The sequence below is a fragment of the Didymosphaeria variabile genome (assembly GCF_027946475.1).
Source record: "Didymosphaeria variabile strain IMI 356815 chromosome Unknown scaffold_5, whole genome shotgun sequence".
NCBI lineage: Eukaryota > Fungi > Ascomycota > Dothideomycetes > Pleosporales > Didymosphaeriaceae > Didymosphaeria > Didymosphaeria variabile.
In genome coordinates this window covers 3617927-3633285 of record NW_026611624.1, presented here as the reverse complement: position 1 = coordinate 3633285, position 15359 = coordinate 3617927, and the positions used below count along the sequence as shown (strand labels likewise).

The 15359-nt window shown below is 51.1% G+C and overlaps 6 protein-coding genes across 6 annotated transcripts; 4 read left to right on the top strand and 2 right to left on the bottom strand.

Annotated features, from left to right (window-relative positions):
- Positions 1 to 279: 279 nt before the first annotated feature.
- On the top strand, positions 280 to 3345 carry N0V89_007647 (uncharacterized protein; the record flags this gene model as incomplete). The annotated part of the gene is made up of 3 exons (XM_056216408.1): positions 280 to 906; positions 950 to 3016; positions 3064 to 3345. The coding sequence occupies 3 exons, from the start codon at positions 280 to 282 to the stop codon at positions 3343 to 3345; spliced, it is 2976 nt and encodes a 991-aa protein (XP_056070655.1).
- A 171-nt stretch (positions 3346 to 3516) lies between these two features.
- On the bottom strand, positions 3517 to 4454 carry N0V89_007646 (uncharacterized protein; the record flags this gene model as incomplete). Its single annotated transcript, XM_056216407.1, has 3 exons — positions 3517 to 3605; positions 3658 to 4305; positions 4424 to 4454. 3 exons carry the CDS (start codon positions 4452 to 4454, stop codon positions 3517 to 3519), a joined length of 768 nt encoding a protein of 255 aa, XP_056070654.1.
- A 1184-nt stretch (positions 4455 to 5638) lies between these two features.
- N0V89_007645 (uncharacterized protein) lies at positions 5639 to 7410 on the top strand (the record flags this gene model as incomplete). The annotated part of the gene is made up of 3 exons (XM_056216406.1): positions 5639 to 5780; positions 5832 to 5884; positions 5935 to 7410. 3 exons carry the CDS (start codon positions 5639 to 5641, stop codon positions 7408 to 7410), a joined length of 1671 nt encoding a protein of 556 aa, XP_056070653.1.
- A 1337-nt stretch (positions 7411 to 8747) lies between these two features.
- N0V89_007644 (uncharacterized protein) lies at positions 8748 to 9818 on the top strand (the record flags this gene model as incomplete). Its single annotated transcript, XM_056216405.1, has 3 exons — positions 8748 to 8783; positions 8837 to 9222; positions 9281 to 9818. The coding sequence occupies 3 exons, from the start codon at positions 8748 to 8750 to the stop codon at positions 9816 to 9818; spliced, it is 960 nt and encodes a 319-aa protein (XP_056070652.1).
- A 535-nt stretch (positions 9819 to 10353) lies between these two features.
- Positions 10354 to 11826, bottom strand: N0V89_007643 (uncharacterized protein; the record flags this gene model as incomplete). The annotated part of the gene is made up of 1 exon (XM_056216404.1): positions 10354 to 11826. One exon carries the CDS (start codon positions 11824 to 11826, stop codon positions 10354 to 10356), a length of 1473 nt encoding a protein of 490 aa, XP_056070651.1.
- Positions 11827 to 13896: 2070 nt separating this feature from the next.
- Positions 13897 to 15113, top strand: N0V89_007642 (uncharacterized protein; the record flags this gene model as incomplete). Its single annotated transcript, XM_056216403.1, has 2 exons — positions 13897 to 14498; positions 14591 to 15113. 2 exons carry the CDS (start codon positions 13897 to 13899, stop codon positions 15111 to 15113), a joined length of 1125 nt encoding a protein of 374 aa, XP_056070650.1.
- Positions 15114 to 15359: the final 246 nt, after the last annotated feature.

Here is a 15359-nt window from a genome sequence, read left to right as displayed (position 1 = left end):
CCTCAACCCGTTCCATAAAATGCAGCTGAGTAACGAGGGACGCGTAGATTCCGATGATTCTTAGTGAGTCAAATTTTGGAGGGAAGGTCAGTGACGAATGCGGAATGCTTCCGTTCTTGCCTCCAGAGGTTGACGCGTTCTCACATGATCGGAATCCTGCAGGTGGTTGCGCTTTCTGTCTCGTCGTAAGCGACGCGCCCTACCACGTGTGTCAAATCTCGCTGTCATCGCAACAATTCAGCAGCGTTGGCATTCGAGCAACAGAATAAAAATAACATGATGGAGCTCGATCTGGAGTTGGATGTTATCGAGCACGAACCGACCGTGCTTGAGTATGCGCGGTTCCACGGCCTTTGCAGCGATTTCACTAAAGAGCTACCATCATACTACAACAATTTCTCTCTTTCAGATGAGACTTTATATCTGGACCTTTGGGATCCAAACGATTCTCCTTCACTCACAAACCCCGCAGACGAACTAACGAAGGAACGACTTGCAGTGAGCAAGGAAGCTGCGATGCTACTTAAATCTGTGCACTCTCTAACACAAGAGCCGCCTAGCTTGCTGCGGATACCGGACAGGAGAAGACGGATTCTTAGCCTTAAACAAGAGCTCCCGATTCTTCGAACTGACAACGAACTAGACATACTCGCGTTCGGTGGCACGGTGGAGCCGAGCTTTACTGATCTGAAGATACCACTTGAAGCGATCGATGAAGAGAACGACGAAGGTCTGGATTGGCCCTCAGATTACGCCGGCTATCCCAAACAGTGTGATGAGCGGGCGAAGAACGAGAAACTAGGAGTGTCGAGGGAAACCCTGCTGTATCTTCAAGACGCAGTCAGAAACTCCCATTCACCCGAGGACTCCGAATTGATCAAGAGAGAGGGCTTGCTCTATCGGAAGGTGAGTGAAGAAAGCGCCATAAGGCACATGCTAATAGACATAGAACACTGCGATTCGACCAGTCACACCACCATTGCTTCCACTAACACCACCCTTGACCCCATACATACCTTCTTCACCTGGAAACCACTTAAAGCTTATCTCGGATGATTCAAATTCAACTGCTGCAGAGGCAAAAGCCCTCGAAGAGCAGATCATGGCGGCAGATGCTTTTGTGCAACACAACTCTGATGGAAGCGATGAAATGCTATTGGACATGCTCAATGCCGGCGAGTATGATCCGGGGCTGGATGACATCAACTCGCCTTCCACGAAACGGAAGGCATCAGAGTTGAAGATCGAGGGGCCTCTCACACCACTCATGTTCTCTGAATCACCAGCAAAGAAACTGAAGACAGTCGCTTTCGCCGAGATGCTTGTTGAGTACATTCCTGATCTTTCCTCGAGATGCATAGACGAGAACGGTCACGATCAGGTCTATGATCATGCCCATGGGTATGACTCTGAACTTCCTTCCAACTATGAGAATGGCAACGATATACTTTGTCCAGAGGATGACTACGCTTTCCTCAAAGATGTTTTAGAACCTGCCGCGAAAGACGCGAACTGGAGGGTCGAGAATGAGCAACTCTCAGAAGCGGATACAACCAAAAGAGTGCCCGTTCCGCGCGTCGACTTTACGTTGCCAGTTGCGCCTTGGGATGAATTCACTCGCAAGGGTGGACTCAATGCATACGAGACAGAGATTGATGCACAGGCTCGTTTCCTGCTGTGGGTGAAACGTAACCACATGCAAACGGCATCGTCTTGGCATGGTGTATCGGAGCTCGAACGAACGCTTCCTTTGGCGCCTTTCTCGCATGAGGCAGCAAAGGTCTCAGTTGAAGAGAAGCTTCATGGTGAAGATACACTGACTAAGATGCTTGCCGACTTGATCGTGGGTGAGGTTTGCACAAGCTCTACTGACCTATGGAAGAGGGATGGCCTGCGTATCCTTGAAGCTGAGGAACCAGACGAAGAGATGCTAGAGCCTGCCGACACAGGCGAGCGCAAGGATATGAGTTCTTTGATCAGGAAACGACAGCTTGACATGCAAGAACCTGCCAGCGATCATGATATCGCGCCTCGAAAGAAACCGTCGAAGCCGACCGTTCTCATCGAGAACAATGAACCCCAACGTGAAGTGATCGAAAGCCATCATTGGAGGGATGGATCTTCAATGCCAGATGGAAATGCCACACATGCAATCGTAAATCGTTCGAAGGACATGAAGCTAAGCTCTAATCGAGATAGGCCTGTTCAGAAGCAAGAGCGAGACACGAGTCTCATGTTCGGGGGAAAGTTCTCTGCTTCAAGCGCTCTAGACAACTTTATGGCCCTATACGGAATGACCGCGAAGCCAAATGCAAGGGAGAAAAATGGACCATTACCAAAGAGACCTCCAGAGCCTCCACTCCCTTCGCCTATTCGTCCTGTGGAAAAGGCGCGCAACCCACACAATCTGTCAAAAGCAGGTGCTCAACCGCCCCAGGAAGCAGCACAGAGACCAATCGACCTGCCACCACTGCCCGAATCCATGCCACCTTCATCGTTCGTCATCTCGTCTACTCTCTTGCAGCGACGAAGCCTTTCAAGGCAGATCGAGAGCCTGTATCCAGATGCAGAGTTTGTCAGCCGAGACTTCGACTCGCAGTATGCAGTGAGCAAGGAAGCGGACCTTATATTGTCTCCTTCTACGGGCCTGATAATAACGACGCTGCAACAAGTGAAGCAGCGAGCTCTTCCAGGCCAGCCAGATCGCTCACCTGTCAAGGAGCGAATGAAAGCACTCCAACACATGTACGAACGCCTCGTGGTCTTGATCAGTGAAGGGTTGAGCCGAGAGCGGGTAGAGCAGGGCTTTAGTCAGTGTTCGGATCCCAGAGATCAAGAAGTCATAACCGAGTACGAGAGGACTGCTGCACAATTAGACGGCGAGGTTCTTATTCGGCATGTTCCAGGGGGAGAACAGGCCCTTGCACGGTCAATCGTAGGCGAAATGGCACAATTCGGTCTGCCGCATGGGTCTAAAGACATTGGTGATATCAAGCTCCTCCCAGACCAGACTACTGTGAGTATATCTGCTTCTGTTTACCTTTCGAAACTTAACATCTGTAGTGGGAACTCTTCCTACGTCGCGCAGGACTCAACGCCTTTGCCGCACAAGTCATTCTTGCCCTACTCAAGAATCCTGTTGATTGGCCGCAATATTCGAACGATACATCTGGCGCGACGGCTAACATGATGCGCACTTGCGGACTACAGACCTTCCTGCTGATGCCAACCGAGAGCCGCGTGCAAAGCTTCCAGGCGATACTGGGCAGCAGCAGGATCTTGAAGAGGGTCAGCGCGTTGCTGGACGAGCCCTGGCTTAGTGCGGCGCATGGCTTCCAAATGTAACGGGAGTGCAAAACATGAACAAAGGGGGAAACGGTAACTCATCGCGCAATCTGTGTGTGCGGGGTGGTGATCTTTTGCGCATGTTGGTGGATTCTGGTGGCACATTCATGGAACAGTGTAAAGCCCTTAACAATTCTTCTTATTGCTACATACTCGGCTACTTATCTCGCCTCACCCCTTCCACACAGGCGGACCAGGAGGAACATAGTCCAAAAGCCCACTCTCAGGCCATTCGTAGATCTTACCATTAACCAAGATACCTGTTGCCATATATTAGCCCTTATATTGATCGGGTTTCTTGTGTTCGCCTACCAGGATCATTCAAATCGTAAGCCCCAGGAAACTTCACCATCGGCCCTGGTGTTCCACCTCCTGGCCCTCGAACCCTCACCTGCGCACACGCAATGTAGAACTGCGTCGTGTTGTACACAGGCCGCACGTACAAATGTTCCACCCTCAATAGATAGTCTCCTGGCGGCGTGGTAGAAGGAATGGTGAAATTCATGCCGGTTTGATCGCGTGTGAGCCAGTAGGTGTCGTTCTTCGCGCCCAGGTACCCGATCTTGAACCATGCACCTGAGCCGTCGTAATTATCCAGATTCTCCGCCGTAGACCTGCTCAAGTAGGCTTGGCCGGGGCCGTTGTGGTAGATCACGTACGGCTGGAGGGGTTCATCGGCGCTGCGACCTACGACGAAGCCTACTTGCTCGCCAGCGTTGACGACGGCGGTTTTCGTGCCCGGGCCCGTGGTTGTGGCGCCGCGACCGCAGCGCAGGTCGGGTGAGTAGAGATCATAGTAGGGCATGTATTGATCCCAGAGACCTGAGTCGGCGGCTTGGCCTTCGGTTATGTTGCTGGTGTTGGAGTCAGGGTGGGAGTGCATGGAGGGGTGGCAGGCGTACCGGACGTATTCCCATTGCTCGGATATGGTATTGTTGAACATGAAGCGACTGAAAACATCTGTATACGTTTTGATTAGCGACAAGAATTGCGTGAAAGAGTTATATGAATAGCTTGCGAGGAGGAAGGTATGAATGCATACAGTGTGCCTGTATAAGTTGTTGCAGAGAACATAGACTGAGCGCGATGCGTGAGTGATCGGTCCGCATAGCTGAAAAGTTGTCAAGAAAGTAGGAACGTTAAAAATGTGGGAGGAGGATGACATTCGTCGAATAGACGTTCTGTAGAGCATTGAACTTGCGGGCTGAGAGCATCTTGTGGGATCACTTTAACCGGCATCGAATTTGGACATATTGCAAATTGCAAGCGTCACTCTACGGCATGATTGCCAAGTCTCGAAGACCGCACATTACAATGTCATTTGAGCGTTCTGTCGTTTAATTCGAGGCGAGCGTTATACTGCTCGCAGAGATCCAGGTTTTTTTCAAACGTTCAACGTTCACTAATTTCGAGAACATTATCGATGGTACCTGTTCGATATGTCAGCAGGAAATGCGAATATAGAACCAGCAGGCAAGAGCTTAATTCATGAAGATACTCCACGAGTCAAAGTCATTAGGGAAGGTTGATCTACATTCTAGATGAATAATGGACGCTGATGCGCTGTGGCAACGCTGTCAAGCTCGTTGACTAATATTATGCTGACTCCCATGAACTTTTTGACCTAATTCAACACACTCTCGCCGCAGTAAGATTAAGATCTACCACTATGATTATTGACGACATATGCGGCGCAGACAACGGATACTGACGCCGATTTAGGTTTAACAATGAGCCAACATTACCAGATACACGGCCTTGGGGGCAATGTAAACTTCGACAACGGCTAAGAGATGAATATCGACGGCATCAAAAAAAGAGTTGGGTACGTAAAACGGATACTGTAGACTACTGTAGCTGATGGCCCTGGAGCCCGGGGGCATACGTTGGCACGTGGCCGGTACATGCCTTTGTCTTGCCTCTTGGAAACATGAGGCGCAGTGGAAAACATACCATTGTATCGCGCACTACTTATATCATGCGGCTCAGTGGCATGGTTTCGTATTATTGGCAGGTGCGAGTTGTTCGTATGGTGACAGCAGGTACCCCACCTGACGGCGGATTCGGCGTAGTCGGCGTGGTCGCGCCACAGACCTTCAGCTCAGCAACATCAGCTTAAATGACACCATCCAACCAACTTGCACAACTTCTTCCCGGGGGCGCAGTACCAGTCTCAGTGGCACAGTAGTAGGGCATCAGTCATAAAGAAGAGATCTGGGCCAACAGAGAAGCTCTACCTAGGGTAGCTTGAACACCAGTTTGTCCCACCTCTGACTGCGACTACTGCTTTCCAATGGCGCCCGCACCAGAATCGTATATCTACAATCTCGGCTCCTTCCACCGCAAGGTCAGCACTGCAAGCCCTGCGGCCCAAGTATGGTTTGATCGGGGCCTGATCTGGAGCTACGGATTCCACCACGAGGAGTCGGCAAGATGTACGAGTGGACGGAACAATCCTTAAGAGACCACAAACTGAGGATAGCCAGGTTTCCAATACGCGACAGAAGAGGACCCCACGCTTGCAATGGCTTACTGGGGAGTGAGTCTATTACGGCATGTCAAGATAAGATTAAATGCTGATCGGCACAGCGCGCTTTTGCCCTAGGGCCAAACTACAATAAGCCCTGGGAACTATTCGATCAGGAAGAATTGAAGGCTAGCATTGAGCAGATCAATATTGCGAACGCAAAGGCAAAAGAGCATTCCGCAGGATCGACGGAGATCGAACAGGCTCTCGTAGACGCCATCCAATCTCGCGTACCGAAGAGCTTGGACGACATACATTTCCGCGCTTGCAACGAAGCATATGCCGAAGCTATGGCCTCGGTATACCAGAAGTTCCCTGACGATCTTGATGTCGCTACTCTCTATGCAGATGCTGTCATGAACCTTTCCGCATGGGACCTTTGGGATCTAAAGACCGGTGAGCCTAGACCTGGCGCTCGAACACTGGAGGCAAAGGCAGTCCTGGAAACCGCATTAGCACAGGACGGCGTGTACCGACACCCCGGTGTACTACACATGTTCATCCACCTAATGGAGATGTCCAAGACACCAGAGGCTGCATTGGTTGCCGCGGATCACCTCCGCAACCTCTGTCCAGAGGCTGGGCATTTGGTTCACATGGCCAGCCATATCGACGTTCTCGTAGGGGACTATCGACGTGCCGCTGCTTCAAATGCAGAGGCATGTATCGCTGACGAGAAGTTCTTCTCTGAACAAGGCGGCGACGACTTCTACACGATCTACCGAGTGCATGATTATCATTTCCTTGCATACGCGGCAATGTTTGCAGGTCAATATCACGTTGCAATCGATGCGGTCGCAAGATTAGAGCTTTCGCTTACCCCAGAGCTTGTGGCGAAGCTCGCGGATTTCCTCGAGATGTTTGCCGGCATCCGCGTAGAAGTACTTGTCCGCTTTGGGCGATGGGACGATCTCCTTGCGCTCGAGGTGCCGCGAGAGGAAGACCAAGCATTATACGCGGTGACCACTGCGATGATCCACTACGGCAAAGGGGTGGCATATGCAGCGAAAGGCGACGTTGAGAAAGCGTCGGAGGAGCGCGACGAGCTTTATGCAGCTGTGGATAGAATCCCATCATCGCGCATATCCGTTACGCCTGTCAACAAAAGCATCACGGTGATGCAGGTTGCCAAAGACATGCTCGACGGCGAGCTTGAGTATCGCAAAGGCAATTACGATGTCGCGTTCAAGCACCTCGAGACGGCGGTTGAGCGCGAAGATGCACTCAATTACGCAGAGCCGTGGCCATGGATGATGCCGAGTCGTCATGCATACGCAGCTCTCCTCCTAGAGCAAGGCCACATGGAGAAGGCGGCCAAGGCATATGCAGCAGATCTTGGGCTGGACGATTCGATTATCAGGGCTCGACAGCATCCGAACAACGTCTGGGCGCTGCAGGGGTATGTGGAGTGCTTGGGCAAGCTGGGGAGGTCTGACGAAGCGAGGATCATAGGGCAGCAATTGAAGATTGCGCAAGCGGTTGCTGATGTGGATGTGCAATCCAGTTGCTACTGCCGGACGTCGTGCTGCGGGACCTGACAGGTCGATGAGAGGCTGGTCTATGCACCGGAGAAAATCGCAACCAGACTGCTGGGTAGATGGAAGTTAGCACGTTCCTGAAGTGCGCATGCATCCTTCCGAGGTGATATGCGAAATTGAAGCTTATGCAGTGGCTCAACAGCAATCTTTCTTGACTGCGGATGCTACGGAACCGAACCTAATAAACAAGTTGCATGCGACGCCTTCGGCCGTTAAATTGTTGAGTGGTAATCATGCCTCGGTTACTGCTGGCTCCACCCTTTGGACAAGCTTTCGCGAATCGATCCTCGCTAGCCAGGAAGAACTTCACTGTCTTTGCCGTTCCTGGACCAGCGCCGCGTCTCACTACCAGCCGTGTCGCCGTCCATATGCGATGAGCAAACCCACGGCCTCTTCTGGAGTGCTCACGGTTCCTCCCGCACGTTCACCTGGGGTTCAGGCACTATTTGGGCGAGAAGTCTCGTGCCCCGCCGACCTTGCCCGGCTGGCGGCGGTCGGCACCGGTAGACCTGCACATGCACGACCAACGAACGAGAAGACACTCCAAACAGCTTGAACGTAAACGTGATGATTCTGTAGAATTGACAGCGGCAGCCACTCCCGTGTGCTTCTTCAGGGTGTGGGCTTTGACGGGACCCATACCAAACTAAGCACAAGAGCAGGCTGCATACCCTGGGTATGAGAAGCTGCCTCCTGTCATCTGCAAAGTCTCCGAGTCAGGGAAAGCACCCACGTTTTCGGCATGTCGAAGAGACCGGGCCAGAAGACACCAACGGAATAACGTCCGACCTTCTCTCCACGCACCGTTGCCGCTTCTGGACTCTTCCGTCTAACCCTGGACCCACGCCCTTGCCCTCTGCCGGGCTCTGACACGCGGGATGGCGGGCGACGGCCTCGTGGCGGCAGGTACATGCGGAAAGCCTAATGCTCCCTTTCGACACTTGAAGGGCCTACTTCTCCATGCTTGCGGCTCCCTTTCGATTCTTCTTCGGTCTTTCTTTCAAAGCATATCGGGTCGGTTTGGGGGGAGCGTAATCCATCATGTCTGCCGCCGCCATTCCAAACCGAGGCCCACAGCTGGTCGCAGTAAGAAACACCATATTGCTTGGAATGCAAATTCGAACAGACCGGTCGGATGCTAATTGAAAGCGCAGGTTTGCTCCACATTCGTTTCTTTAGCACTGGCTTCAGTGCTTCTCCGCATCTATGTTCGACTACGTCTCGTGCGAGCCTTTGGATGGGATGATGCATGGATGGTCTCGGCGTTGGCCTTCCAGATCATGTTCACCGTATCTGCTATCAGAGGTGTCCATTATGGAACCGGACGACACATGAGCATGCTCGAACCAGCAGATATTGAGGAAGCTCTGATGGTACGCTTTGTGTCTTTCCAATCGAGTGACCAGTCCGTTAACGCTTGGAACAGTATTGGTACCTCTGCTACCCTGCCTACTGCTTGGCCATGATATGTGCAAAGATATCGGTCGGCCTATTCCTCCTCCGCGTCACTGTTCAACCCCTCTACCGGCGCATCATCTACACCGTCATGTGCGCGACAGTGATTACTGGTCTTGTCTTCTTTTTCATTTCCGTGCTCCAGTGCAGCCCAGTCACCTACTTCTGGGAAAAGTTCTCTGGTAGTGGGACTTGCGTCAATATCAATGCCATCATCGGCATCGCCTTCGCGTACAGTGCCGTTGCCTCGGTTTGCGACTTCACCTTCGGTTTACTCCCGATCTTCCTGGTATGGAACTTGAACATGGCCAAGAATCAGAAGCTCATGTTGATTCCCATTCTAAGTATGGCCTGTGTGTAAGTTTATGATGCTCCCGGCTACAGAAGAGTTGAGTGCTGACCAGCTGCCGTACAGCGCGAGTGTTGCTGTTACCGTCCGCATGGGTTACTTGATGAAGTTCAAGAGTCCCGATTTCCTATGGGATACTCTCGACGTAGCCATCTGGTCCGATATCGAGCAAGGCTTGGCCATTACAGCGGGCAGTCTGGCCACCCTCCGGCCCCTCTACCGAGAAATCACGAAGAGCCTGCTAGGATGGACCGATGCGAACACCGGCCCCTTTCCCTCAGAAGGAAAGAACTCGCGAGGATGGTATCGCACACCTTCTAGTGACCATCATCAGAAGAAGAGTGGGCCGTTCAGTCTTGTGTCGATAACACGGGCTGGAGATGAGACGAGGAGGAGCGGGGAGAGTGATGAAGAGTTAGCCGTCCGAACGCGAAAGCCAACGCCTATCAAGCTGAGGAATGATCTCATGGACGAACACGAGCAGAGCAAAGGATTCAATTCGTGGCGAATCCAGGTTGGCGATCGAAGCGAGGAGGACTTGACGGTTGCGCACGGCATCACCAAACAGACAGACGTGTTTTTGCAAAGCAGCCACCAGCGATGAACAAAACCCGCGGATACCATTGATAAGCGTACTTGTTTAATGAACCAATTGAATTTTCTTCTGATAAAGAATGGGTGCTGCAAGAGGCGAAAGAGACAATTCCAAGAGGCGTGTGTCGCTAATCTTCAGTCTTCTTATCATGCAGATATGATGAACTCGTGCGGAAGGTCATTCATTCAATCGATCACATCGGGTCAGGCGAGGTATTTACCTCCATGTGTGGAGAGCATCGTTCGAACGCGACAGTCCAATTCCACACAAGGGTTTCCAGAAACAAGCACCCCATGCTCAGTTGACTGCTGCTGCAGCATCGACATGGAAACCTCTCCCTTCCGTCCTGCTCCAAGGAAGGTCGCGGTTTACGGGTCCATGACTTGCATGTATGTGTCTCTCGTGAGACTCTGGCCATCATCGAGTGACAAGTTCAATGCTTTGCCACAAGTGTCTCGGCAAACACGCGTTCTTGGACAGACTAGTGTTAAGCCCAGCCCTCTCAAGTCAAAAGATCAATGTCTTAGTCGCAGTAGCCAATACATTAATGCGGGGCTGACTGGTACTTCCCACGAAGCATTGCCTCGGCCTGCATGTCCTGAACCTTTTGTTGAGATATGTTTGCTTCCCTACTGGGCATAGCTTCTTTCTGCGCAGATCCTGCCCTGTCCTCGAGGTTCATCTGTTGCATGCCTTCTGTCGGCTCCATCGAAGTGCCAGAAATACCAGACTGCTCACTGTGCAATTGTTGTGCTGTTTTTGGAGTATGCTGTACGCTTCCGCTTTCGGGATCGTTCACCTCATCCTTAGTCTGAATACTTTCATTTTTGAAAACCTGACCCGTCGGAAGAAGATCGCCGTGGTATGGTTTCTTGATATTTGCGATAGCATCGCTATTGATCTTCCAGATTCCACTCTCGGGATCGACAGTAAAGGAGCCCTTATCTGCCGCAGATAGTTTGTCGAATATAGGATCATTGTCTTGTTTCCGGAAGAACACTCTTTGCCATTGCTTGTCACCAGCATCTTCGTCCCGACGCATCTGTCGTTGACCCTCTTCTACGATGGATTTGGCATCAGTTGTTCCTTTCATATCACCCCTCTGAAGTGCGTCGATCACACCGGCCCAAGCTCTTCGCGATTCCCAGGGATCTTGCTCGGAGCGGTCCGCTACTGTGATCGGTATCGAATTCTTTGCGCTGACATCGAACTCTTCTATTTCATTTCCCGACCTTGCGTCATGGATGCTGAACTTGCCATTCCAGGATCCTTTCGCAGTGTACAGATCGTCTTTCGGTGCGTCCGTCCTGTAGGTCCTCGCTTCGAAGCTATTCTTGCTGCCTCCACCAAATCCTAGCAAACTCTTCCCTTCGAACTTGATTTCGGATACAATGCCATTAGACGATATGATACTGTAGTCTGAAACCAATTCCGGGTACGGCGTCCCACTCAATATGCCTTTGACTTTTACATTGGGTACAGGGATCAAGTAGTCTTCCTGGTACTCATCGATGTGCAGAATTGCATATCCTTTTTGCTTGATGCTCACACTGCCGGAGAACGTGATCTCCTGCTGAGTGAAACCCTCTGCTCTAATACCGTGTTTGTCGTTCCACAGATAGCACGCGGTTACCGGAGGATGATGGCTGACTTGCTCGGAGACAAGTCTAGTCTCGCCGGATCCGTCTTTCCAGCTACCCAAGAACAATTCTCCGAGAAATGCATTCAAGGGTTTTTTCACTCCGTCTTCTTCCTTTCGACCTGCATACTGCTGGTTTCTCAGCGAGCCAAGGAACCATTTCAAAACCAGCAACGCTCTTTTCTCCGGGTCTTTTTCCAGCGCTGGAGCAACGAATAGCGACGGGTGATCAGCCCAATATTGCGGTAATTCGACAGTGGAGAATTCGCCTAAAACGAATGGAGGTGCTGTGATATTGCTGAGGTCGCCTTGTATGGTCGCTATGGAAGCCAAAAATTCTTTCAACGTGGACCTGTTTGATGCGATGGAATTCGACATGTTGGTGGTTTAATCTTCGAAAAGCTATGCTGAAAGCCATAGAAATGTAGGCGACCGTACACAAGGCCTGGGTCGACCTTGCCACGCTAACGCTAAAGTCATGACGTCGCTGGTTTACCTCACGCAAGGCGCAGCATCCACCCCAAAAACTACAACACGCAATATGGCTTACGCATTCTCTAGGCGTTGGTGAGAGACATTGAGGTTACGGCCAGCGAGGGACAAAAAGTCGGGAAATACCACTATCGGTGCACGCGTGCTCCTGACCTCATACTTAGGTAGCAACGACAGTTTCCTTGCAGCAAGTCCTCACCACCTGCATGCATTGTGATAGGGGCTACACATGGCCTACTCACTTCTCTGCTTGTGTATCGCTTGTGAGAGAGATCAAAGGGGAGGCACAAGATATGTGGCAATACTCGGACAGATGGCTGCTCACTTCGCTTCTGAAGTCATGAGCGATAAGCATAATAAACTAGACATGCGCAGATATAATATCTCTCGAGAGGCTGAGTTGTTTTAAGGATGATGCTGTCGCAATGACTCCGGCGAGTATTGTCCAGAGGTTCCAAAGATCTCATGATTTCTTTTCCAAACTCATGCACCAGTCCCTAATAGTGTCGTAAGGGTTACAGCAATTCGTTAGCTGACCATTTCACTAGTATTGCCGTGAATGTATACCCAATCTTCATCATAAACCATCACAGGTATGTATCTTGAAAAGCTTGAGACAGTCGTTGCTTGTAGTTCAGACCGAGACTACACAGGCAAAATGTTACTGTCACAATATTCTGCACCTTTTGAAAATGGTCCAAGAACATTTGGAGCTATGGGAGGGTGCAAACACAAGATGGAGGCTCATACTCGTAGGTATGGTGTCGAGTTGGGGCATCGTGGGGGCCACCCCGGCAAGGCGGGTGTTGATCTGGGGCTGTGTCGGGCCGAGCGTACACAGTATTGGAGGTGACCCACCAATATGATGTCACGGAAGGCCTGAAGTACGAACAAATCGTATCAACGTATAGCTAAAAGATCAAAGTGTCCGTCTCAGCACACAAAGCTAATACACCCGAATTCTTACCGATCAGCTATTGCTTCGAGCGCAACGTATCTTCAGTCATATTATCACATCTACATTTAGCTCGCGCAACCCTATAGAAACTCAAACAAAATGTCGGACTATGCTATTCAGACTGCCTGGGACTTCAAAGGTACGACAGCAAAGAAACACGAGGAAGTCATAGCTGCGAAAAGAAAAGAGCTGCAGGACAACCCAGGGTTGGCCAAGAAGAAAATTGAGGATTATAATCGATGGTACAGAGAGGAACGGGTTCCACCATGGCAGGAGCGTTTGCTCAACAAGATGAAAGGAAAGAAGAACAGCCAGAAGGCAGGAGGCCAGAATGGAAGCGAAGAAACGGAAGTTGCGGAAAGTAGGGAAGGCAGCATCCGGTCTGAAGCAACGACAAATACGCAGCAGCGTATGAGACGGCTTTCAGGATCTACGTTAGGTTAGCAATTACAGCATGGCGTTATCAACTCTCGCAGCCGGTTCCCTTTGTCTTTGCGCCTATGTCCGGCCAAGCTTACGAAGATCGAGCTAATAGTAGACACTTTTGCTCACAATTCCGCCGAATATATGCCAGGTACCAGCTGCCAGTAAACCGGAATCGAACGTGGTAGTGTCTTGGCGAGCCGTGATACTTACCAGCATGTGGTGTAGGCTCTTGGCAGCGTGGCTTGCACCGCCCATTCCCCACTGATAACAGTTCGTTATCACCAAAACCAGGCGTTCGGCTTTACCTAACCCACGATGCCGTGATACTGGCAATCTAGCCATTAATTTTACCTGCTGTCATGATGGACGCTTTCGTCCGCCGCCAGTGGGCATTGGTGATACTGTGTAGGAAGAGATAGCGAAGTCGGCATACCCAAGGTAAGGCCGGCCTCTAACGCTAACCTCCGATGAGCGTGTTGATCGATAGCAGTATAAGAAGAGGCATCGGAACCCAAGAGAAGATACCACCGTCTCGTTGTATATTCTTCAGTCGCTCGCATTTGTCAGTCAAGATGAGGTTTTCTGTGGCTCAGAAACTCCCTGCCTTCGCGGCTCTGGCTTTGGCTTCTCCCATCACTCACCAGCCTCAGCCAGCCTTCGAGTCACATTCTCTCTTCGTTCGACAAGACATCCAAACGCCAATCAATGGTTCTCTTCCCAATGTTACCATCTTCGCCACAGGTGGTACCATCGCATCGCAAGGCTCCAGCAACACTCAAACCGTTGGATACCAGGTTGGGCTCGGCGTGCAACAGCTCGTGGATGCCGTCCCCGAAATCCTGAACATCTCGAACATAGCTGGATACCAAATCAGTAATGTCGACTCTGGGAGTGTCAATCAGACAATACTGCTCAAGTTAGCGCACCAAATCAATGCAGAATTGGCCAAAGATGACATTAGTGGAGTCGTTGTCACACACGGAACGGACACCCTCGAAGAAACGGCGTTTTTCTTGCAGTTGGCTGTGAACTCGAGCAAGCCGGTCGTTGTCGTAGGCGCGATGAGGCCTGCAACTGCACTGAGCGCTGATGGACCATTGAACCTGCTGCAAGCTGTTACACTAGCTGTCAGTGAGAATGCAAAGGACCGCGGAACCATGATCACCCTGAATGAGTAGGTTGCGTCCTTCCCCCCACCCCGTCCTCTCTTCTCACCACCACCACCACCACCACTCCCAGAGTACCCCCATTAACAAGACTCAATAGTCGCATAGGCTCTGCATTCTATACGACAAAAAATAACGCAAACTCTTTGGATACCTTCTTCAGTACAGAGGCCGGTCAGCTCGGGTTTTTCATCAACCAAGTACCCTACTTTTACTTCGCGCCGTCTGTTCCTATCGGAGCAACCCACTTTGACCTCACCAACACTACGTCTCTTGCTCAGGTTGACATCCTGTATGTGCATCAAGACGTAGACCCCGCTCTGTTCAATGCGTCCTATGCCGCTGGTGCAGAAGGTATCGTCTTTGCAGGTGTAGGTGCAGGCGGTATCTCTGCGACCGCTAGCGAGGCTGCTGAAGGTCTATTCAACGCTACTGGAATCCCGATCGTGGCGAGTCGAAGGAGTGTGGATGGTTTCGTGCCAAGCGCAGATGAGAGCTTCTCGATTGCTGCTGGTTTCTACAACCCTCAGAAGGCACGAGTGTTGCTCCAGCTTGCGCTCACAATGGGTTACGAGTACGACGAGATCAAGGATCTCTTTGCGCAAAGCTACCCCAAGCCTTGAGGACTCTTGGTAGTCGAAGCGTGATACTTGTAAATAGAGCCTAATGAATGAACGTCTCTTGATGAAAAGACTGCATGTCGATGGCAGAAAACATGTTCTTGGACGTTTCAAAACGTTCCACAGCGGCAACCCCACTAATCCCTTCATCTCCTATCCCCGCTAGCGCATTACCACGTCAAATGAAGTTTCCATTAAATTAACAAATGGCAACACTGAGGCTGAGAAGAGCTTTGAAGAGCCATACAA